The following is a 25,127-nucleotide window of genomic DNA, read 5'->3' as shown; positions in this document are numbered from 1 at the left end:
GAAATGTCAAATTACTCCTCCGTATTCTTTTTCGTCTCTCTTATTGTTCTCTCTTGTGTACTATCCTCCCTTGAAACTAATTTCAACACACGGAGGAGATCAGTGAGAAGTGAAAAGTTTTGGGACGCTCTAGGTGTCTTGGACGCAGCTGAAAGGAGCTATTTCCTGCCAAATAGTGCGCCCTCGTAATCGTGACTGCAGCAGCCACTTCCTGCATTGTTACAGTACTTAATGAGGATTAAGTTGAAGCTGTCATGTTGTAACGGGCGGCCATTAGGCCTGCTGCACACTGGGAAAGGCACAGAGGAGGAAGGCTGGAGTCTGACCTTTCACAGCTGGTTTGTTCACCTGGATAGAACCTGCAGACTGCCTCTGCCCTGCCAAACTACAGCCAACATCCACAATGCATATATGTACATAGGTTAATTAAAAATAATTAATAATCTTCTTTAGGTTCAATAAATAACCTTAACTGAAACCTTATGTGCCCTTTATAAATAAAATACTGTAAAAATTGCACATCTATCCCATAAGTTATGCAATATTTTTTATAGACAATATGTAAAGAACTGTTGTGGAAACATGAGGTAAACAAAGAGGCACCCTTTACTAATAAATTCCTGTTGTTTCATATGTCTTTGTAACTTTGGAAAAGTGTTTGCAATCTCATAAACTCGTCTGCTTACCATCTATTGTAACAGCATCGTAGTCATGATTCTTCAAATAAAAAGGTCATTAGTCAGAGTGATTACAATGCATGAGCCAGTTAATACCATCTATGCATAATTTTTAGTTAGTAGAATGTAAAATCCCACAGAGGGAACATTTATATTAACAAAAGCTTGATTGTTAGAGTTTGTGGCCTTAACAGAGGTCATCATTCTACAAACTGCAGTAAAGGCTACATGCTAAATGTTTGAGCTTCAAACTCAGGCTTTTCTCACCACAGCTGCTGCAGGAGTTTTGACCCTTTATGACTCAGTGCTATGGTCCTGTTTATTGTTTGTCATTAACCTTATAACAAGCATACTTGTCACTGCAATACTTAGAGAATGATTCATCGTTATCTACAGATAAACTCTGGAGCATCTTTTGATGAGTTCATTTAATTTTTGCTTTGGGCAAAGTTATTATGAGGAGGTGGCCTCTTGGTACAGATTTGATCACATTTATGAGACAATATGTTGCCTTGGGAAAAGAGAAGATGGAAACAATCAGAGCTGATGACACAGCATCATCTAGAGAGAGGGGGGTTTGTCATTTAAAGGGTTGCAGAATGAGGCTGACAAAGCACTTAAACATCCATGACCCCACACAACCTCAGCCCCCCACCTGTTAGAGAACAGCAGCCCCTACCCACTTCACTCTTTGTGGAGAACTACTTGGATCAGAGTAGTTCAAGCACACAGATGTGTGAGTGTGTGCACTTGTGTATGTGTGTGCGTTTACAGTATGGTGTCTGTGGATGAGAGAGGATTAGTTCAGTTCACAGGGTTGCTTTGAAGGGATGCAGGTCTTGTCATGAAAGAGAGAGCCAGCTGGAGCTTTATGGAGAGCCGATGCTGCAACTTCTGACGTAGTAGCCTGTGGTGTGTGCTCTGGACTCGCATGTATAGATCTGACTGTGGCTGCAAGTCTGGTCCACTGGTCCTTGATGTAACCAACCTCTTAATCCTTCCATGTGAAGTCAGATGTATATAGTGTAAACTGTCTGCACTTACTGTGTTGAAAGGCAGATAATGATTTCATTTCATTCTATTTAGGGAGAAAAAGATGAAAAGCGACTTTATAATGTTACATTTAAACTGGCCTGACTCAGTTGAAACTGGTGGTGATGCAGACTTTCTGAATCAGCATATTTAAAGCTTGTTGCTAAATTATTGTTTTGTGGTGACAGAAAATATGGAGTTGGGATGATGATCAAACTGAGACATATTTGATGCCACTGTAGATGTGATATAACTTCCATTAAGGTTAAGGAGGTTACTTCCATTAAAGAGATACTGTTTGTTAGTTAGTCAGCAGGAACGGAACTGGTTCTCATGAAACTTAATAGAACTTAGTACAATTTTGGGACTGATCCTTTTTTTTTTTTTTTTTTTTTTTTTTTTTTTTTTTTAAATATACATGGAGTTTGGTTGTATTAACCTAATGCAACCTTTGGGGTTTTGAAAGTGTACTTTTGGTGTTTCTTTCATGATAAAGAGGTGATACTTTTGGCTTGAACGGCAAATATGAGGCTCCTGTCAAGTAAGACAGAAGTTAAGGAATATGTGTTTCAATGGCTGCACATTTTGGCTTGATCAGAATGTTACATAATTATAATATGCTTTAACCTTATGTATTTATGTTGTGGGTCTACTTGAGAGCTCAACCACCCAAGACCTTTATAAATTAACTTAAATACATGATTGAAATAATGCATATTAGTTTATACTGCATGTACAACATAAGAGTGAGTTCCAGTGTTGGACTTGGATTTTATCACATATCCAAGTGGAATGAAGTGAATTTGGGATTTTTTTCCCTCGGCCTATGTGGGTAGACTGTCCTTTTTGTCTGACTGAAGTGCTTCTTCATTTCACTGTAAGTCTTGCATATTTGTATGTCAGTATTCATCTTTATTTCAATCATTCTGTCTTTCTTGAAGTTGGTCTGACAAATCTCATATCCACCATGCTGGGAGCTGATACTGAGCTGATGTCTCTGGTCCCTGTTGCATCTACAGGGACATGAGTGTGATGCTGATGGGTTTTGGGGTGTGAGAGTGATGCTGTCAGATGGAGTGGGTCCTTACAATAACAACATGCTGTGTGTTAGTGTGTGTTAGTGAGTGTGTGTTGCCGGTACAGTCACAGGTCAGCCCGAGTCGCCCCTGGCCCCTGACATGGTCGTCCTGTCTTGGCCCTTGGTGGTCAGTGGTTTACATGATGTGATCCGGTCGCCCTGGTATGCCGAGGTGCGCATGCCCACTAAGAGGACGCAGCGGCTCCATGTGTGTTGAGGCGCATTATTTGGCAACAGACGCGGCAGTGGGGAGGGCCGAAAAAAAGAGGATATCCCCTGGATTTCAAAAAAGCAACGATTTATCGAGGTTAACTGCAGATTAAACATTCCTTGGTCGACCATCGGTGAAGAACGGGCGACAAAGCGACCGAGTAAGTTGACTGGGGTGAAGCTGAAGTTTTTTAGTAAGTGGATCGAGGGGAGCCTTTTATTCGGACTCGTCGAGAGGAGCCAGGTTTTCCTCCACCTATCTGTGACGATAAAGAAGCTGATGGGCTGTTGAAAAGTAACACTTCTCCGCAGAGCCAAAGGTTGAGCACTGGGAAGGGGAGGGGGGCTCTCTCAACCAAAATTTAATTTATTTTACGTTTTCCTACGCGTGCCACCTTGTAACTTTGATGACCGGACTTGGTTTTGTTCGGTAGAAGTCGGTAAATGAGGTAAGGATTATAACGTTACATCGCCAGCGGCTCGTCGGCGGCAAGCTCAGTCCGTGGGCCGGTCGATGAAATTTATGAGTTCCGACTCGGAGGTTTTTCCTCGGGAGGGGAAACCCAGGTAAACAGTTTCAGTTAGCCTCACACAGCCGTACTTTTAGGGCTTTAGGGTGAAAGTTTGTGCCTCCTTTTTTTGAGCTGGTGCTTGTCCCGCATCGGGTGTGCAGCCAGGTCACAGATTCGGGCTCGGTTCTGGTGGTGTGGGTCATGTAGGTGAACAGCTAACCGGACTGGAACACTTTTACTACTTTAACTCAAAGTCCCCGGCAGCCTTTTATGCTCAGATATAACCTCTTTATTCCTCCGCTAAACTGGCTTCGTGTTTTTGTTTGTGCGATGTAGCTAATGTTAGCCGGCTAACTAATAACACGCTCACCTCCTCTGAGGCGGTGTCAATAATAAAAAAGCCGGCTGGTAGCACATGTACTGTGGGCTGGGTTTAGTTTTTAAAGGGCTGAGTTTGGTTTGGATGTCTACTGGGTGGTGTAACGGTAATGGTGGACACCGCTGCCCGCTTTAAGCCCCGTGGCACCAGTGTTGGTTCTGCTATCTGGTAGCTAATCTTCCTACTTCTCTCTGTGACAACCGTAGTCTTCCTCCTCTTAAAGCTGAACACACACACACTCTGACACACACCGCACACACTCCCTCTCCGTGTCTTCCTCTCGCCCAGACAGGCACACACATACACACACGGACACACACATTTCCCCACACACAGGCTGCTATACGAGTTTGCAGCGCTTTCGGGACAAAGCTGTGCTTCAGGGTCTCCACCATCACATCTGTTTACGCAAAATGCTCCTCTGTCTTCTCTCTTTAACGCAAACGAAATGGATTAAATATAGTTTAATGTTCAGCCATTACACGTGAGGAAGCCGGTGCTGGTTATGGTATGTTGACAAAGCCACATGCTGCCTTCACCGTCTGCTGTTCACTCAGTCTGTGCAGTTTAACACGACAGACTGGTACTTACATGTATTTATTATTAAATGCTTAAATTAAAGAAAGTGTGCTGCGTTTGTTAGATAATTTGATTCAGCAATTATTTACTCTGCAGCTTTAAACTTTGCAATTTGTTCATGATTAAAATCAAAGTAATGACAAAGTAGTAAGGTAATAAAATAATGTGATTATCTTGATAGGTATTAGTTACAGCACACAACTAAAACGGGTAAAACTAGTATGTTAAATAGAATTACCTAATGGCAAGCGTTTTTTTTTTTTTTTTTTAACAAGGCGTTATGTCTGGCGCACACAATGTAGGGTTTATGCATTTATTATAACAGTGTATGTACAGGAATGGATTTGTTAATGTGCATAAGTAGGGCAATTATTTTGATTGTCAGTTAATATATTAATTATTTTCCAATTAATCCAATTAAAATGGCAGAAAAGGAGTAAAAAGCAAACGTCATTGTTCCTCAGGATGAGGTCTTCAAATGCTGTTTGTTAATTGAAAGAAAGCATAAAGTATTCAACTTGATGAAACTGCAATCACAAATGTTCCATTTTATTTTCTTCTTAAAAGCTGCTAAGAATGATGTCAAAATTGTTCCCAATTAGTGTAACAGTTGATAAATAAGAGATTAATTGTTGCAGCTCTGTGTAAAAGTCACTTCAGAGGTTATTTCTTTAACAGGGGAATGTGTGGTGCTATAACAATCCACTATTAGGAGACTTTATTGCCTTTTTGTGGAAGTTTGCAGTGGACACTTGGTTGATTGTCTAAACAAAAGCTTTGTTAAGTGTTCTTACATCTTAACTATTTGTTGCATGGTTGCGCTGTTGAATACCTGTGAAGTTGACCTCAGCAAAGGGTTTGCCTAAGAAAGTAGAGAGGAGAATGTCACACCATAGACCAAAGTTGTACATAGAAGATATGACGAACAAGCAGTCCTTCGCAACCCCCAGTGACTGTTTTCATAGTATTAAAGTGATAAGATTGAGTGAGTCAGAAACTGCTCAGAAGTTCTGCTCAGACTTTTTTTTTTCCCCCAGAAAGCCCTTTTCCGGCATTCACACACAAGACTGATCCAGAGTTGTTGTGTAATCAGCCACTCTTCTGGACAGGGTCGTCTGCTGGCCACATTTTAAGCTGTTGCACATGACTGGAAGGGTCATAGGGCAGCTGTTTGGTTAAGCCTCCATGACTTCATCAAATACATAAACAGCAATTTGTTCTCTAATTATCTTTTTCAGTTTGTTTGGTGTTATTACCTTCACATCAGAAGTTTTTTTTAACTTGATGACAAAAATAACTTAATTAGGTTCTGATTAGAATCACATAATCGAGGTTTCACAGTATTTATGTTATGGCTTTTGTACAGTTGTCATTCATTCATTATTCTGACCAATACAGAAAACATAACTGATAGGAATATTCTGCTGGTGTAGCATATTTACAAGTTGCTCTGGCGCAGAAATATGTTATGTAGAAATATGGTTTCATAGGGTAAAGGTCTGTCAGTGGGTAAATAAAGTGCTAAACACATACTGTATGTGCAGCCAGACATCGGTGATGGTTGTGAGGGAATCTGTCAACTTGAATGAGGGATGAGTGAGTGAGTGATGGTTGACATGATCCATGACAGACTAGATAAATAAGCACCTCAGGGCAGAAAGAAAAGACCAAGCAGAAAACAGGACAGGTGTAGATAAACAGTAAAGTCTGACGAGTGGTGCCCTGATAACAGCAGCAACCTGATACCAGATTAAAGTATTCTGCAGCGGTGAAAGCCACACTCACCAAGAGTCAAGTACCTGCATAGTGCAATTTGATAAAGTGATCACTGTGATTTAATTACAATGCAAATGCCAATGTGGGATTGAGTTTTATTAGATAAATACTTGAAGAAATCCTTTAAAAAGTCCTCAAACACAGACTTGGCAGTGCTCTTGAGGGTCAAATAACTGAGTATGACTTTTCTAAGTGTCTTCAGTAAACTTGTAGTGCTCAGGTGAAAGGTTTCGTTTATGAGACACCAACATACGGTTCTGCATTAACTAATGGTCATGAGTAAGGTGTAGTTTAAGTCAAGCCTGATGGTCAGATTGGTAAAGAGAACAGTGCCCACAAACACAAGTGATGCATGGTTGCGGCAAATTAATCATCGTCATTATAAAGAGCATAATTATTATTCTGTGTATGCACTTTTGCCTTTCACAGCATTAAGTAGCAGCTGGAACATCTTTGTCACTGCTGTGATTTGTATTAATCTTAATTAGTAATTACTGATTTAGAGAGCATTTATATTTCATAAAACATCACTATGCAGTCTAACATCTAGCCAAGGAGAATGACTTTAATAGTGTATTTTTCAGGTTCTTGTCACCTAATCAAGGCTGTGTAAGTCATAGTGTGTCATAACTTGTTTAGTTTTATAATTAATAACAATTTAATACCTTCATAATAGCTGCAGAAGTAGATTCAGAAGTGTACGTATTCTTGTCATTTGAGCTGTTTTCACACTGGCTAGGGCGGGGTACCTTCAATTTATAACTTAATCTGATATGAGGGAGTTTCACTGTGTTGGTGAATACGATGTACACACCTCATGAACATTGCTTTACCCATTTCATTACAAAATTGTTGTCATAGCCAATGAGTGCAGTGTTTTACATGTCATACAGAAGGATCACCCATTGCAACTATGAATAGCACTTTACGAGCATTTTGGGAATTGTACAGTTATCTGAGAAATTGGCAAAAAGTTGAAGGAACTTGTTGGTCGTTATGGGTTAAGAGTTTCTGTTCAACAAACCAGAGGACACATCAGAATGACCACAACCACACACCATTTTTACGGAGTAGTTACACGAATTTTCATCTTATTTGAATAATTATCTGGTTTGTACTGAACGCAGAGACAGGTTTGACTACTGAAACTTTCATGACAACCCACAAAATTCTTCAATATTGAAAGCACAAGTGCATCCTTTTGTCCTCATAGGTGTGTCAGTCCAGAGACATTTAAGTTGTGTGTTAACTTTGTTTATGTGACACGTTGGCTGAGTTGAGTTTTCAGGGTGTTTGTGTGTGATGTCAAGTTCTTGGGTGGGTGGGGGCTTGGTCCACCATATGTGTGTGTGTGTGTGGGCTAGTAAGAAATGTGTGTAAACTGCCATGGAGATGAAATATGAAACCTGACTGCCATTCAGATCCCTGCTACAAAGATAGGGTCAGTGTCCGTGTAAGGTCTGGGGTGGGGGGGGGGGGGGTGATGTCTGTGTGTAACTTCTGCCCCCAGCATCAGTTCATAGCAATACACACCAGAATTCATAATAACGTTATCCCTGCCCTGTACTCTGCGCGTCACCCACACACATAAACACACACAAACACTGTATAATGGCCGTCACTGTGCAAACCCTGCATCTGCTCCAGCACCTGAAGGGTTAAAACTAGCTTCAGCTTCTCTCTGTCATACACACACACACACACACACACACACACACACACACACACACACACACCAATCGAGTCTCTCACACACACACACACACTAGCCAACCGGTTTAAACCGGTTCTCAGGAAAAGTGCTTTGTGTGTCCCACTGAATCCTGGGAAGGGTCATGTCATGTGTGTCTCAGTGATGTCAGAGTATATGAAAAAAAAGTTAGTCAGCTCAGTGTTATCAGATGATTGGCCTGCATGTTGCATCGTGACTGTATGTATATTGTATGTGCATCAAGGGTTCACTGAGTGTGCTTTATGCTTGCCTTCATAACCATCAGAGAACAGGAAAGGGAGGGGGTAGGAGTGTGAACGCTGCGTGTCACGTAGAAGTAGCCCAGGTTGGAAGGGTTAATAGTAGTCCTTTTTTTTCCTCAAACCATAGCTTCCTGTAGTGTGTCGCTGGGCAGACTGAGGGCCTCAGCAGACGAGGCAACACTGGGTCTCGATTGTTTCGTCTTTGTGGTCTGAGGATATGAGTGTTGAGGTTCTATGAACTTTGAGCAAAGGTCATCTCTAGCAGCACGCCACATGGGCCAACATGTGTGCACCATTCAGTCCTCGGTGTGTGCTATCTGTATGTTTTATTCTTGGTGTCCTTCACCAAATCATATGATGTACATGACTGATAAATCACATTTTCAATATTATTGTGATATAAATATGCATGATATACAGAAAAGTATTTGACACTTAAATACATTTAACCATCTGACCGTTTGACCTTTAAGACCTGGATACGTGGGCCATGCTTTCACACAGTTTGGCCAGTCATAGCCCAGTTCACTGTGAGCTGCTGTCAGATTAATTGGTTTTGACTGTTCAGTTACTTTGTTTATTTATTTTTTTTACAATGTTATCACATAGTGCAGATTTCCCTTATATCATGTGGGACATGTCCATATATAACAATACCTGCCACGTGTGCAATAAGATGTAGAAAGAATAGAGTGGAAATCACTTTAATTGCTCAACATCAAACCTATAGGGGGAACCTGTAATAACCCCTATGTTCCTCTCATTTCTAACCTGACAGAGTAAGCCGTTTAGGGAATATATGGCAATATATCATCTGGTGGGGTTGAGTGTATTGTGCAGGGGATATGAGACAATGATGGTGCTCCATGGTACCTTAGAAATACAAGTTATATACTAGCTCCTTAGACCTTTTGGAGTGAAACCGGAGTCCAGCCACAGGCATAAATTTATAAAATGCACAGACTCATGGTCATTATGAATATTTTAACAGAAATCATGCTTCAGTTAATTTTAGATATCCCCCAAGTTTCTCTGAACTCTGATTTGATGATGTTTTCTCTGTCTTTCTGTTGTGACCCCACTGTCTGAAGACCATTGTATGAAAGTTCTCGTGCAGGCTTCTACTTTCTTTTAGTCTTTCTCCACATGGTGGTCTTGAGGTTACACTCCAAGTTGGGATTTATGCTTGAGTCGATCTTGGTCAAACAGATCCCACATGTTTTGTCTGAGGATCATTTTAATACCTCTTTGTCTTTTCAGTTCATTCAAGGTTAGTTTTGTCTACCAAACACTAAAATAATGTTGGCACAATAACCAGCATTTTACAGTTTGAGTGAAATGATTAAACATCAACGCTGCTGTAACTTTTTGTGCCATGTAGGACACAACAAAGACAAAACAATATGAAAGTTGTTAAATAACTCATTCCGGGCCAAATATGTTTGTAGAGATACCCAATTGTCTTCACACTTGAAATGTACTTTGTTACGAGAGCTAGATGAAATGAATAGACCTCCGCTGACTTTTTGATGATGTTCCTTGTACTTAAGCAGTGATTTTTGGGTATATATGCAAATCATTTCTTTATACTTATCAGAAGTGCATGTTTCTGTAAGCAATGGATAACTTAAGCACCTTGACCCAAAGCATTTTCTGTATATTTAGTCTTATTGTAAGACTTTTACTCTTTGTTTTAGAGTTAGATGTTTTGGTTTTTTATATATATTTTTAATCTCATGAAATTCCACCCATAACGACAATGTTGTTAGAAAGCTGATCAGTTATTTCTTTTTATTTGTACAGGGGATGTCTGAGGAGGCTGTCCGCCAGACTCGCAGCCAAAAGAGGGCGCTGGAAAGGGAGGTCACGCCTCAGTCTGCAGAACCCTCCAATGCTGAGAATGAAAGCAAAAAGCCTAAATTGGACCCCTCTGAATCCACAACACAGGCACAAACTACACCTAATTCTGATTCTGAACAGACAGAGGATGGGCAGAGTCAGACTAGGAGTGGATCAGACCAGGAGAAGGAGCAGGAGGACAAGCAGAGTCGGTCGCCATTATCTTTAGTTTTACCTTTGGCGTCTCAGCCGGTGAAGGATGACCGGGAGCGGGCCGAGAGGCAACAGACGGCCGAAACCAGCTCAGACAATCGGACTGAGTGCAATGACAGAGCCAGCCGGGGGAAGACAGAGACGGCCATGGATACAAGGAGCCGGGTCCGATTGACAGATCCAAAGGCGTCTAGTGACGTTTTGGCTGCAGGCGAAGTGAAGGCCACCATTAAAGTAGAAGTTCAGACGGGAGAGCAACCTGTGGACATGACCACTTCTAGAGGGTGAGAGTCAGTTTAGTGTGGTCACTATATCCAAATATCACAGTATTTTTTTTTTCCAGATTGTGGAGGTTTCATGGTATATCGTGGGATTACTTTTTGTTTTCTGCATGACTGGATTGTGTGTATAGGATTGTGACTTATTCCTCTGTGAGGAGGATGTATAATAGGAAAAAAAATCTTTCATCCTCTGTAACAGAAGTCAACAACAAGGCTTGCCCACTTGCCTGGGGCAAGTTAACTGCCACGTCAGGGTAGTAAATCTAGGGCAAGTGAGGAAAAGAACTAATCACATTTCTGTAGCTAATGATTGAAATAGTTGAAGAGTGAGCTATCTTTGTTCTGTCTCAACTCAACTGAGAGTTGCACCTGCAGATTTAGCATCACATTTATGTTTAGTTTTTGTTATTTGGTGACCTTTAATAAATGAGCCAATTTGTGTAGGGGTGAGTAAAAACTGACCCAAGGCAAGTAGATTTCTGACCCAGTTGCCTGACCGGGCAAGTAAAAAGAAAAACATTAATGTTGAACTGTGTATAATAACGCTTTGACTGGTAGAGAGTTAACTTGAAAGAAGAATTATGATACAGTCGATGAAGCAGAAAGTGTACATGACACAAAGGCAGTGTTAACAGTTCTTACTCTGCAAACTACAATGCAGTAATAGCAGAACCTAAAAATATTTAGATATGCCAACATCATTAGCATGGCTTCCTTTTCAAAACAAAATCATGTCCTTGAACAGGTGGATTGTTACTTTTATTTGGAATGGAGCAAAGAGGCAATATATTATGAATTTTGAACTGTTAGTAAGAAGGATCTGCAAAGTTGATAAGGGTTACATCAAGAAGTACTCTGCATAAGTATGGTTTAATGAGGAAATATTATGCAGTTTGCTGTGTATTCATTTGCTGTATTTATTATTTTAGGTGTGTTTATTTTTATACTAGTTCATCTAGTATATTGGTCAGTATAAGTTCATAGTGAAACTTTGTGCTGCTGTGACAACCACTGGTTTAAATGTAACAAATGGACAAGTTCCTCCACATAAAAGTTAGTAGTTTTCTAAAAGTCTATTATAGAAGTATTTTATTACAAAAATGTATTGAGTAGAAATCACTGTTGGATCAGTGAGTAGTTCAAAGGTAGGCCTAGTTTTTATGATGCCAAACTTACAGTGTGGGGGAGAAGGGGGGTGGAGGGGGAGTGGTTGCTCTCCTCTGAGGTGATGTTTAACTTAATCATTTTAGTCTACCTCCATTTTCCCCCCACTCACCACCTGAACCCTAAAAACTCCCCTCACACAAAATGAAGCCGTGTGTCACAAACCGGTTCCAGCCGGTTGTTGCCATGGTTTCCACAGTGGAAGGAGCAGTGAGGGGAGGGTGGGAGGAAAAGTGCATGTGTCACGTGATGATGACTTTGAGGTCATGTGACTTCTTTGGAAGAGTAGTGATTAATCCACAGGAAGTGATGATGGCGCTAAGCCCTGAGGAGAGACTAATACACACACGTACACACCCACACACACACAAGAAGGACGGCTGGCGGAGACAGGCCTCACGCTGTCATGTGTTGACTTTACCGACTTGTTATGCTTCATAAAAGAGCATAATCTGTAATCATAAGACCATCCTGGTTATGTAAAGGAATGCTCCCTGTGTTTCTCAATTTGTGATGGTCACTAACTCAAAGAATTTAGGTCATCTGCTCTTTCATATAGCCTAACTGGAACCAGTCGTTCTGCACTACAGGCATATATTTGATGGTAGTATGTATGTAAAATGCGTAATCCAGTGATTATATTGACAGACGTGAAGGCTGATCCAAACTGCTCCTCCAAGACTTCTGTCTTGATTCCCACCTAATTTCCATGATTTGCTTTCTGTGACGTAGTTGGCCCTATATACAGAACCATCTCTGACACATAATATGCCCTGCCACAATATCCTGTGTCAACAGGAAATGTATGCTCTCAAACAGCTGTTTGATTGTGACTTGCTGCAGCCTGATGTCCCACCTTGCTGTGCTTTGGCATTTAGGACTGTTCAGTTGTTAAGATAGAATCAACATGAAGAGAGGTAGTGGGAGGAAACATCTGGGCCTGAAAGATTATAGAGGACTGGATGTAACCACCATTATAACAGTAGTAGCGGAACAGATCTCCATTTAAACACACTCTTATGAATAATCTGGCTGTGATAATCTGATATTTGGCTCAGTTGATGTGTGTTTTGTCTTCACCAGCAATAAAATGTTACTTTAGAATAGGCTATTGTTATATAAAATGGTCTGTACCACTCATTTCTCTGCTTTCATTCCTATGAGGACAATGGCTGCAATCCATTTATATCCTATATGTATCACAAACTCAAAAAGTGGATCTCATGTAAAGTCACTGAAAAACTTCACAGTCGAAGAAATGTTTTGAATGAAGTCAAGACAGTCAGTCATGGGCACAGTTATCATTTGTAACATGTAAGAGGTACATTTATACTTTGTTATTTATTAGTACATTTTTCAGTAATTTTTGTTTCTGCACTCGCTCAAGGCACCATATGACTTCTTTGGCTGTAGATACTCCATGCACTGCATATTGACAACCATCTTATTTCCTACAGTATAAAAAGAGAGAAGCGCCCTCCATCCCCTGAAGATGACGATGTCATCATCCTGTCAGATAACGACTCCCCAAGTCCTCCGATGAACGGCTTGAGCCACTTTAAGGAGCTGGACACAGACCTGCTAATGGTGAGTCAGACACCACAGAAAACTGGTTTAAGTGGGAATGATTATGAACATGTTTTTCTGTTGGGGAAAAAAAGGTTTTCAGACACAGGCACAGTTTGCCAATACTGGTTAAATCAGAGTGACTCAGAATGAGTGGGGTGTGTCAGAGTGAGTGTGTGTCATTGTTGAATAGTATGCAGACATGTTTAACAATGTTGAGTGATTAAATTACAGTTACTACTCAGTAATTATGGGGGGGGGGGGCTACATCTGAATATATTGTATTCATTAAATATAATTTTCTTTCACTGAAGTTGGAATTGTTTGTGTTCTCCATACTTCTGCTTTGTTTGTGCTTTAAAATAAAAATAACTTTCAATATTAGCTTATATTAAAGAACTTAAAAACCTTTAACAGTATTGAGAATGGACGCACAGATATATCAGTTAATGACTGAAGTTGGCTATCGGCAAATAAGATCAAATTTTACAGATGTCAGAGGTCCAGATTTCTCTGTTATCTTGTATTGCTGCTTGTTCTATAAATTAATAGGATTAAATTTGTGCGCAAAGATTGTCTGATTCACTGGTTTTGTATAAAGATTTCCTTGTTTTTTTGTGTTGTTTTTGCATAGAAGAGATGATTTCAGTGACACCAGGGTAAATACTAACTTGTAACCTATTACATTTCAAAACTAACCTTGTCAGCACTGGTGATAGTGGTTCAGGGTCTGTGTTTGACAGGGTTAATGTTTGTTCTTAGACAAACTGAGGCCTCACCATTCATCATTTTAGTTTGTGGAAATGGTTTGTCTTTAAAATGCTAGAGGTGTAAGTGATGTTCTGATCTGTCGAGTGTAGAAGAGCAGCCCAGCGGAGAGGGAGCGCATCATTAAGCAGCTGAAGGAAGAGCTGAGGCTGGAGGAGGCCAAGCTGGTGCTGCTGAAGAAACTCAGACAGAGCCAGATACAGAGGGACACTCTGCAGAAGGTAAACAACAGTTATTACACACAGCAGCTCAGGATCACACAAAGGGTCACATATTCTTACAGTGCAAACTGCCACCTTGAGCTTTCCACTGTTATTTAATGTACTTCTGTGTTTTTCTTCTAGCCCTCAGGTGTGTCCAGCTCCTCTGCTCCTCCTCCTCTAATTCGGGGAACGATTGCAGGCAATAAAGGCTCACAGCAGGTCAGTATTCGAATATCACCCATGGTTACAGGCAGCGTATCAGTGTAATAGCCCTTTCAGACTGTGGTTCATGCTGTTTCTGGTGGAATTTTTCTTAGATTTTGACAGGCAGGAGTTCAGGCACAGTTATCCCACCGCCACTGGTGAGAGGAGGACAGCAGGTGTCGTCGAAACATGGCTCCCAGATTATCATGCCGCCTCTGGTCAGGGGGGCACAGGTGAGTGAGTCATAGTGACAAATTGTTATTGTTGTTATTAGCACGTTAAGATATGAATGCATCATTTTTAATATATGTTAATCTTTGTCAGGGCAATAATAGTTGTAGGTATTCAATTAGCCTGCTGTCTACTCTCATAGATAAATGGTTAAAAAGTAAATATGCTTCTGTCTAGGACTTATCTGGATTTGCACCTCTCTCTCTTTGTGTTGGTGCTTTTATTGTCCCTTCCCTGTCCTCCACTGCCTGTGTCCGTGATGTCCCTCTGTGTTGTCCCTCTCATTGTCCTGGTTAGCCCATCTCTGTATCTCCACAGCAGATCCAGGCTCTCCGTCAGCAACAGCAGCAGCAGTTGGTTGCATCTGGTAGCTCAGGCTCAGGACCTCCTCCGCTGCTGCTGGGTCCCAGGACCTCGGCCCCTGCATCCCAGGGCCAAAGAGGCATGGTCCAGCCAGGCCTCATCAGAGTCGGCAGTAGTGCTAATGCACTGGTCAGTATTTCAAAGGTACATTCAAGGTTTTCAAAAAGGGGTGAAAGAAATTGTAAAACTGTTTTTTGTGCATGTTAGCACTGTTATTTTGTTTAAATGATTTGGTTAGGATTACTGCTGCAAATCTGTAAAGCTTTAAAGTCTTAAAAAACAGGGAAGAAAGAGCGATATGAAAACAGTGTGTTGCATTTAGAAAGTAAAAGTAAGCGCATGCAGTTTATGGGATGTTCAGTGTAAAATGAAAATCACATCTGATGGGGAGTCAATTTCTTTCTGTTATTTTCTGTCATATTTGCTAAAGACTGCTGCATGATTGAAAAGTAGCTAAGTCGGACAAATAAGGACTGTGTACATTTTAGAATAAGCTCATGTACAAATACCAGGTTAGAGGAACTAGCTGTCAAATTTCAGTACCTGTTGTCGCAGCACCTGCCTGACAAACCTACAGTCCACCAATAGAAAGGTGTTAGTGGCAGATGATGCACATCCTGATGCTGCAGGTTCAAGTGGTGATGTAAAACAAAACAAGTCACCAAAAGTCTCTGGGTTCTTTATTTGATTACTCCACACTCAAGCATTCATCCTACTATGGTAAGCACCTGTCAAGATATATTCCAAAATATTTGTCCATCCATTTAGTAAGGGAAACTCACGATAACAAGTGCAGCTGAACTAAAAACATGATTTTTTATGGGTAACAAAAACACCCAGGTGAACTGTTTAGGGTCACTTCATCCTCTGAGAGGAGGAGGGGCTTTTGCTAATTGCTGTTAGCTAATTAGCCTCGGGTCATGTAAGCTAAAAAAATTATAATAAAATTAAAAAATAGAGAGATCAGTAAAACGGTGGCAAAACTGACTACTTTTGTCTGAAAACATAAATTATCGTTAAACCTGTGGTGTTGTGGGCAATTATTTTAGTTAAAAAAAAAAAAAAAAGTTTTATTCGCCGTCACTCGTTCCATGTGACTGACCTGTGTGATCTTAGTAGCTACACATGTATAACTGGAAGCTAACTGCTTTGCCGTATTTATCCTAAGTTGTCTCCATCAATGCATTTACCATGGCGCAGTTACCCATAACTAATTTTTTTCGGAGGGTGGACACGACTGAGGACAAGGTAAAGTTATAAAGTTGGTGACTAACGGTTATCTAACTAAATGTAGCCGGTTGAATGTAGCTGTGATGTGTTCACATGTTCAGTCAGTGGAGCAGACATGGTAAGAGTTAAACAGTGCTTATGTGTTGCGATGTGTTTAGATGCAGCACCCAAGCCGTTATGAGCGATACCTAAGATAAATTAATCTAATGTAAACCAAATCAACCGTAAAACCAACCCAGGCGCCATCTAATTTAGCCAAAATGACTCTTAGATCAGTGGCCTTCAAGTAGGTAAGACCCTGATGAACGAATTGTCTGTAACATTTGCACGTTTATGCAGATATTAACTGTCTTAAAAGCATTCTTTGATAATCATAGAATTAAACAGTGTTAGTTAGCCTGTTGATGTAAACAGTCATTTGTTACCTTCTTCACAGTGTAAATAATACTTAACTTTAATTCTAATTAAATATTTATATAAATATCTTATTTTTCTCTTCATATTTAATTTTTCACTCCTTTGTGTCTTTTTGTCTATACTTGCTTGTATGTTGCTGCTGATGACTGAAATTTCTCCACAGTGGGATAAATAAAGTCTTATCTTATTACTAGATAGCCTAAAATGGTTTGATTTTGACTGAATGCTAATGTGTCTTTTGTGTCTTTCTTCTTGAAGGCCTCTCCATCCAGTTTGAAGGGCTCTGCCTCAGGAAGCAGCGGTGTGTCTGTGGTCAGTGTCAATGACTCTCCAGCCAGCCGCCAAGCTGCAGCTAAACTGGCCCTGAGGAAACAACTGGAGAAGACCCTCTTGGAGATTCCCCCGCCCAAGCCCCCGGCCCCAGAGTTTAACTTTCTGCCCTCAGCTGCCAATAATGAGTTTATCTACCTGGTAGGGCTGGAAGAAGTGGTGCAGAATCTGCTGGATACCATCCACAGAGGTATGCTGATCTTTATTTTATTTTCTTCTTCTTTGGTTTAATGATTTCTGTTGAGAGACTAGAAGAGCTGTTCAAGTTCATTAATTGGCTGTGCAAAGTGCCACCAGAACAACTTCAGTGCATCATGCAGTGACTCTACAAGTGTCTGAACTCTCCTAGAGGCATGCTACACCATAATGTAACATAGGTGTTCAACTGGAAACATCTGGTGTCTGTGAAGTCCATAGCATATGATTGGCATTGTTGTCATACTCCTAGCCATTTAGTCAACTGTAGTGCCTTCCAAATGGGGAAAGTAGTCTTTATCGTGAAAGAGACCAATCATTATGTACAGTACAATGTACGTAATTTATCAGTATAAAAGTGATCAGTCAGAACAACTTTTCAGTTATTTATTGTCCTTTTAAGTGGACAAGAGGACCGAAACTGTGCCAGTAAAATACCTAACAGAATAACAAAGCCACTGGATCATTCCACTGTATAGGGTCAGCATTCAGACCTGTGCTCTTCTCATGCTTATGACATACAGGCACTCATCCACTTGATGAGAAAATGGTGGGTGACTCATCTGACCCTATCACTTCTTTCCACATTTCTTTAGACTAGTCTATGATTTTTGCACCACTGAACTCTCAAATGTGTATTCATCTCTGTAATGAGGGGTTTATGCACTGCAATCCTGCTATCCTTCTCTGTGTAATTGTCAACAGACTGTTCTTGCTGACTGTGTTGTCACATCCTATATGGGTACTAGGACTAAACAATATGCAAAAAAACTGATCATATTGTGATTACTTTGACAGATATTATAATGTGATACGAGGCATGATCATATCGCGAAGAGTAATTTTTAAGGCTAATGATGTTCATTTTGTCTTCTGTTTATGTAATTACACTTTCTTTTTTTCTTTTGTTCAGACAAGGTGTAGTTTTTTAGATGTTACCTGCTTGGCAGTTTCGACTGTGACTCCAGTCTTCCTCAGAAGCATCATCCGATGTGTTGCTGACGTGTCATTTATCAGCTGGTTGGCTCGACAGACCAATCAGAGCCCGTCGAGCTGACCGCGCCTCTCCCGCCTTGGGTGCATTATAATCAATCATAACATCTGAGACAAACAAACTCAAACGTTGGATCAAGGAGGCAATAGAGATCAGGAAGTGGGTGAGTGGCACCATCAACCGAGACGAGGGGGCGTACACTCTCTCGCACACCTGGGATTTCCTTCTGCATAGACCACCCAAGGCGGGAGAGGCGCGGTCGGCTTGACGGGCTATGATTGGTCCGTCGAGCTGACCAGCTGATAAATGACATGTCAGCAACACATCGGATGACGCTCCTGAGGAAGACTGGAGTCACAGTCGAAACTGTCAAGCAGGTAATATCTAAAAAAAACTATACCTTGTCTGAACAAAAGTAAAAAAGAAAAGTATACAAGTATTTTGGATTTGATTTTCACTGAAAAAAAACAATAAAAAAAAATACCTTCATAGTTTTTCCTGGGGTCTGTACTAAACAAATAGGCCTATGCGCTCTGACATTTGGAAATTTGTAGTTATGGGTAACTCTGTAGCACCACAGTATTTCTACCATGATACTATGCTGATTCAAATCAGATGTGCAAAGTGGAGTCTGTTTACTGTTTTTTTTTTCCATTGATGTAAAGGCAGATGTCACTTAATGATACAGTCTGTATCACCGAAACTCCTGCCTTCTGTGCCCCGACAATGAACTGTCTTTCAAGTTAATTTCCAAAGTCAATTATCCAAAATCAGAATAAGCTGGATCTGCTCAGTATTTTAATACATGCAAGAGAATGACTTGATGTCAACAACTCATTTGTACTATGCTGTTCACCTTTGTGGAAGCATTTGCATTTGTTTTATTTCTTTAGTAAATTATTCAGGCATTTACTTGAATTAGTCTGTGCCTCTACTTGTGTCTTGTGTCTTATTCTAAAGGCTGATCTCTACAAATACCTCTGTTTTCATTTTCTACATCCAGGAAAGATTGGTGTACCACTGTCAAAGGCCATTCTCCGAGAGCCTTTTGTGTGCACCCAGTGCAACACTGACTTCACCTGCCGCTGGAGGCAGGACAAGAGTAAAGGCGGTGTGGTCCTCTGTGAAGACTGCATGTCCTCCAATCAGAAAAAGGTTTTGAAAGCCGAGCATACCAATAGGCTGAAAGCTGCATTTGTCAAAGCACTGCAACAAGAGCAGGAAATAGAGCAGCGTATTATTCAGCAGACATCCTCATCAGTCTCCCACAGTAGCTCTTCATCCTCATCTGCCTCTTCATCAATGAAGGCAGAGCACCTGGTGTCCCAGCAGCTGAAACAGGCTCAGGCCAGAGTGTCATCTCTGCAGCAGCACCACCACCAGGCCAGCCGAGGAGCCAACATTGTTCATCATCACTCCATCAAGCAGGTATGAATGAGTTTAATCTGAGAAACACTTGCACAGTTGTCAAATTATTCAGACCCCTTACTTCATTAAAACTAGTTACACTTGCATAGTTACAGGACACTGCTAAAATACCCAATACAAGTGACAGTTTTGCATGCAGTGCTTAAACAATATGGATGGAAGTATTACCAGCAAATGGTATGAAAACTAATTGTTATTTTTTAAGTAAAATGGTCCATGTCAATGGTATCGTGCACTGGATTAAAATTACTGTTGCATTAATGTGTATCTTGCATTGTACTGATGTAGGTTGAACTCAGGTTTAATTTGTAGGTTTAATTTGTTTATATACTGTTTGGTACTCTACAGTAATGCATAATATTCTATAAGATCACTGTATGTCTGAATGATTGCTGTCGTATGAGAACAACATACCTCTAAAAAGTTTTCTTGCTCAGAAAAACAGGTCTGGTTTGGGTTTTGTTTCCAGATAATCCAAGAAGCTTTTAAAGAGTTTACTTCAGTTAAGAAGAAGAATTTTCTCACCCCGTGAACACAAAATCCTTGAGTCTATCACAGACATTCCAAATCAGCACATTTGGAAAAATTTGGCTTTCAGTGGACATGAAGAGAATGAAACATTGGAATCTGAAAAAATACTAATTAAAAATGTTGGATAATTTTACAGTGGTAAAAATACAATATTTACCTCTAAGATGAAGTTGTGAAGTAAATTTACATAAAATATAATTATTGGAGTACTATACAAGTATCTTTGATGTGTACTTAAAGACAGAAGACTAGTAAATGCTGGCCTTTAGAATACTACTGTAAAAAAAATTCAGCTCTTTGTTTCTTCCTCTCCTCAGAGCTCCCAGGGCCAGCTGTCCCACAGTGGTGTGTCATCAGTGGGAGTGAGGGGTGTTTCCCACTCCTTCTCTTCTTCCTCCCAGCTGCAGAGTGCAGTGGCAGCAGCCGCTTTGGTCAGCCGGCCAGGTAAGCATGCCCGTGTTTCTCACCACTCTGTGCAGAGTTCAAAGGTGAGCAGCAGTGGAATCGTCGGCGGCAGGAATGTCATCGGAGGTAGTGCCTCATCCACTGCATGGAAGAAGCAGAGCAACAACAACACAGGTAGACTCACATTAATACCAGCCCAACACTCGCGCCTGACATCTGCTCTCTTTCAAATTCCTGTCTGGTCCTAAAGCAATCCTTAAACATCTGAAATGCAAATTTTCCAAGTTCTAAGAAGTCTTCAATCTAGTTTTATCTTACACCATAGGCACAAGGAAGAGGAAGTGTTTTTGGACTAGGCAATCCCACTCTCCTGTGCTCCTCTGCCAATTATCTCCTTGTTCCTGTTGCACCTCAGTATGGTGACTAGGGCTGGGTACAAAACTGCAATACTTTCATGGAACCAACAGAATATTAGGGGTGTAACGGTACAGAAAAATTTCAGTTTGACACATTTTTAGTACAGGAGTCGGTTCGATACATTTTTGATACGTTTTCGGTACAGTGAAGGAGACCAGTGAAGGGTATGGGTATATGAGGGGTATGCTCCGTAACTACTGAAAACCAAAAGTGAAAGATAACACGCTTCAAATGTCCGTCCCAGCTTCTGTGCCTCTGTTATACTCTGTTGTCATGTTTACCCTCCCTTATCAGTGCCCCAGCCCAAGAATAAAGTGTTTTATTTTGGTTTTTTTGTGCAGTGGCACTGAGAATTCAGCAGCGGCGCCGCTGGAGAATGTATATAGGGGAAACCCTGCACATGGGTTGTGCTTGCAGCCACCCTGCTCATACTGTGTGCATTCTGCTTCAAGGTTTGTGTGGAAACTCAAGGTGAATGTTTGCATTCTTCACATAGGCTTCATGTATTTGTTTGGTGCATCTTTTTATTGTATTGAACGCCCCAACCGAAACGGTTCGGTACAAACAAGTGCACCGTTATGCCCCTACAGAATACCTTAATTATTATAGAGTATTGAACAGTGTGTTCTTTGAAACCAAATTCCCATACCTGGAGAATAAATCTCATTAGTTGTCAGTGCATATACACTAGGGGTGTAATGGTGCACTCGTTTGTACCGAACCTTTTTGGTTTGGGGCCTTCAATACAATACGGAGGTGTACCAAACAAATTCATGTAGCCTACGTGAAGAATGCAAACACTCAGCTTAAGTTTCCACACGAATGTTGAAGCGGAATGCACATAGTATGAGCAGGGTGACCGCAAGCAGAACCCATGTGCAGGGTTTCCTCTATATACGTTCTGCCACAGCGCTGCTGCTGAATTCTCAGTGGTGCTGCAAAAAAACAAAACAAAAACACTTTATTCTGAGGGTGAAGCACCAATGGGGGGGGGGGGGGGGGGGGGGGGGGACGACATGACAACAGAGAGTATAACAGAGGCACAGAAGCTGGGTCAGACATTCAAAGTGTGTTAAGTTTCACTTTACCGAAAATATACCTAAACAAAATTTTCCTGTACCATTACACCTCTGATATACAGAGAGCTTTTAGATGTTGTAATTCATTGATTGACTTACCTTTCTTAACAGATGGGGTCAGATCATGGTAAATAGGTTCATTTTTTTATGTTGTAAAACTGCCTTGAGGGAAAAGGCAAGGGTGTGCAAACATGGAATTAAAAATGTAAACCCACACTATTTAAACTGCACTGCAGCAAACAATTTTAAAATAAAACCAAATATTCTTACTGTATAATGAATAGAAATGTTCTTTTTGTTAAAATTGACAATTGGTATTGGAAAAAGTAGGATGTAGGAACTGGTATCAAAGCCAAAGTATCAGTATCCACAACAATACCCAGCCCTAGTCTTGACAAATATTTTTCCTGGGTGTGATTGCTCTACCTTAGATTAGATCCACTGGTTCTCACTGTTGTTTTTCCTTTGTATTTGTTATTGTGATGGGGACGTGGGTGGCTGTATTCAGTTTGTGTTTTACCCAGTCATGCTGCTTTTGGCTTAATCCAGTCTGTACTAAACTGACAGCATGCAGTTTGCTCCCCATTCTAACAGTCTGCTCTCTTGCATGTTCACAGGAGTGACTATGGCCTATGTGAACCCCAGCCTCACAGGTCACAAGACCGCAGCCACCGTTGACGCTCGTCAGAGGGAGTACCTGCTGGACATGATCCCCTCACGCTCGTCAATCTCCCAGACAGCAAATACATGGAAATAATGGAAACAGCACTCTACTGTTAATTATTAGTTTTTTGATCCTCAGTTCCAATATTGTCAACAGCACCCCCAGAGGACTATTAAGCAAATACAATCTCTCAAAGTGACGTTCCTTGCTCACCTTTGTATGATTGTTATTTAGGCTTTTTTTTTTCTTTTTTTTTTCTGTTGTTCATTACCCTGCCTCCCGAAGGGAAGGCAAGAGGTATTGTTTTGAGGTTTGTTATTCTTTGGTTACTGTGCAGAAACCATTTGATTTGACTGTGGCAAAGAAAACACAAATACTTGAAGGGCTTCCCCCGGAGTACTTTGCTCTCCAGATTGGGTCATTAATTGATGGTGTGGTAAACAGTGTCTGCATTGAGTACCCTGAAGAGAATGAGTACTCTGCTTTGGGCATAAATGCCCTTTTTCTGCCATGTTGTGGGTCAGACTGACCCAACTTGACACTTGAATGGTTATAGTTTTACCTAAAACTTCACATTCAACAAAGTACACATTTATTCTACGCAAAAGCAAAATAACTGAGTTGTAAAGTTTTCAGTATATCACCGCTGTAGTTTAAGGTTTGAATTTTATTTTGTATTTACAGTAAGTTATTTTCTTTGTTTTGTTTTTTTTTTTCTTTTTTTTTTTTTTGACAGATGTTAAAAATCACTCAGTGTATTGTGGTTTCCACAAATGAAGAGTTTATTCTATTTTTTCCCCCCGTTTTAACAGCATGCGTGCCCTAACCCCTCTGTTTCATTTTGCACCTTAGCTGAAGAAGCATGGTGTCAATGCTTAAGTCATCTGTAATTACCATCTGTAATTTGCTGATTTTATATTAATGTCAACATTGTAAGATTATTTTTGAGTGTTATGTCATTGCTGAGAAAATGCAAAATTTGAAGGACCTGGATTTGCCACTTGAACTAGAGATCTTGTTCCTGGTTTATTCAAATATCATTCATCCAACCTGTGGCATATACGAAGCCCTGAATCTCTTAATAAGGGAACATCTCCCACCTATCAGGATACTGGAAAACTCAAGACCGTTTTTATCTTGTACCCTTCATCATCCTGCATAATTTCTCTGCTTCTTGGTCCTAATTGCATTGTACAAAGTTATGTTACATTTTATTTGGTTTACTTTTTTCCTAGCTCCTAAAGAAATAAAAAAAAATATACATTTTAAACCCATGCTGTTTTTTGTATTCTGTGGACAGTGACACTCAGGTGGGAGTGGGAGATAAGTTGATTCCTGAAGTGGCTGCATGTTCACCATATTTAACAGATGCCGTGAAGTGATATCATTTAAGCAAGTAACACCAGTATGGAGGTCCCAACAAACTGGATGGAATTACATGGAAATAAAGTAATGAATCACTCAAGCATAATGGGAAAAAATTACAGAAGTAGATGAAGTGTGAAGGCTACATTTAAAGACAATACAATGGGGAAAGCAGGAGTCAGGCTGGTGAATATGATCAGATTTTTTCCTTTGTAAATTGCTTAAAAGATAAAATATATGGATTTTATCAATATGCAAGGGACAACAGTAAATCAATACAGCATATTATGTCAAATGACATTATACAATGTATGTAAAATAAGACAATATGAGCAAATGATAAAATGCTGTTCTTAACCCTTATGCCCTCCTCAAATTTACTGTATGCACACAAAAATTATAAAATCATCATACGTCAACATTTTTTCTTGGTTTTTAAAATTTTTTATAAATCTTAAACGACTCTCTCCCTCATGGACAAAAATGTCCCATTGACTTCCATTATAACCACACTTTTTAATCTCACTGCCATTACACTTTATAACCATACTTTCTCTAATGTCAATGTTTTATTTAGAATAAAACCAGTGATGTTTGACAATTGTACTGTATTCCACCAGTTTTAACCGTTTTCCCATTGTAGGCGGATGCATGAAATTCTTGAACTTTTTTCTGTTATATTATGGGGCCATATGACCACTGGGGGGGCAAATGTTATTTGTCAGTGTGTGTGTGGAAAATCATTTTTAAATCAACTTCTAATTCATTGGTGTGAACATTTATTGTGCCAACTATAACGTCTTTGAAAGCTTCAACAACAAAACAGACATAACAGAACTAGTGAAACAGAGTATGAATGAATTAGAAACACAAATACTTTTGGAGTAATCATATTCAAGATTCCCTTCCAAGCTACAAAAGTGTCTTTTTTCATCTGAAATAGGCTTTAAGAGTACATTCAATAATGAATAAAATTAATTTTCCCAATAAGTACCTCATGAAATTGGTATATTTGTTTTTTGT

The 25,127-nt window shown here is 40.2% G+C and overlaps 1 protein-coding gene across 8 annotated transcripts; it reads left to right on the top strand.

Moving 5' to 3' along the window:
• Positions 1-3,001: 3,001 nt before the first annotated feature.
• LOC115437094 (transcriptional repressor p66 alpha) lies at positions 3,002-24,009 on the top strand. Of its 8 annotated transcripts, none has more exons than XM_030160203.1 (11): positions 3,002-3,158; positions 10,021-10,553; positions 13,172-13,301; positions 14,141-14,269; positions 14,393-14,470; positions 14,569-14,688; positions 14,984-15,193; positions 16,955-17,216; positions 19,219-19,643; positions 20,492-20,618; positions 22,693-24,009. In XM_030160203.1, exons 2-11 carry the CDS (start codon positions 10,024-10,026, stop codon positions 22,830-22,832), a joined length of 2,151 nt encoding a protein of 716 aa, XP_030016063.1. In that variant the 5' UTR covers positions 3,002-3,158; positions 10,021-10,023; the 3' UTR covers positions 22,833-24,009. The 8 variants fall into 8 exon arrangements, with proteins under 8 accessions (XP_030016063.1, XP_030016062.1, XP_030016061.1 ...); XM_030160202.1 differs by having other exon boundaries at positions 3,003-3,158; positions 15,008-15,193; positions 20,492-20,753; XM_030160201.1 differs by having other exon boundaries at positions 3,003-3,158; positions 15,005-15,193; positions 20,492-20,753.
• Positions 24,010-25,127: the final 1,118 nt, after the last annotated feature.

The sequence above is a fragment of the Sphaeramia orbicularis genome, chromosome 17 (genome assembly GCF_902148855.1).
Source record: "Sphaeramia orbicularis chromosome 17, fSphaOr1.1, whole genome shotgun sequence".
Classification (NCBI taxonomy): domain Eukaryota; kingdom Metazoa; phylum Chordata; class Actinopteri; order Kurtiformes; family Apogonidae; genus Sphaeramia; species Sphaeramia orbicularis.
The sequence above is the reverse complement of the archived record's forward strand: the minus strand, read 5'-3'. Positions and strand labels throughout refer to the sequence as shown.

Coding starts and splice junctions, on each gene's coding strand:
- LOC115437094 (XM_030160196.1), top strand. CDS start 10,024: ATGTCTGAGGAGGCTGTCCGCCAGACTCGCAGCCAAAAGAGGGCGCTG. Junction 10,554..13,171: donor GACATGACCACTTCTAGAGG/GTGAGAGTCAGT, acceptor TATTTCCTACAG/TATAAAAAGAGAGAAGCGCC. Junction 14,270..14,392: donor AGAGGGACACTCTGCAGAAG/GTAAACAACAGT, acceptor TTTTTCTTCTAG/CCCTCAGGTGTGTCCAGCTC.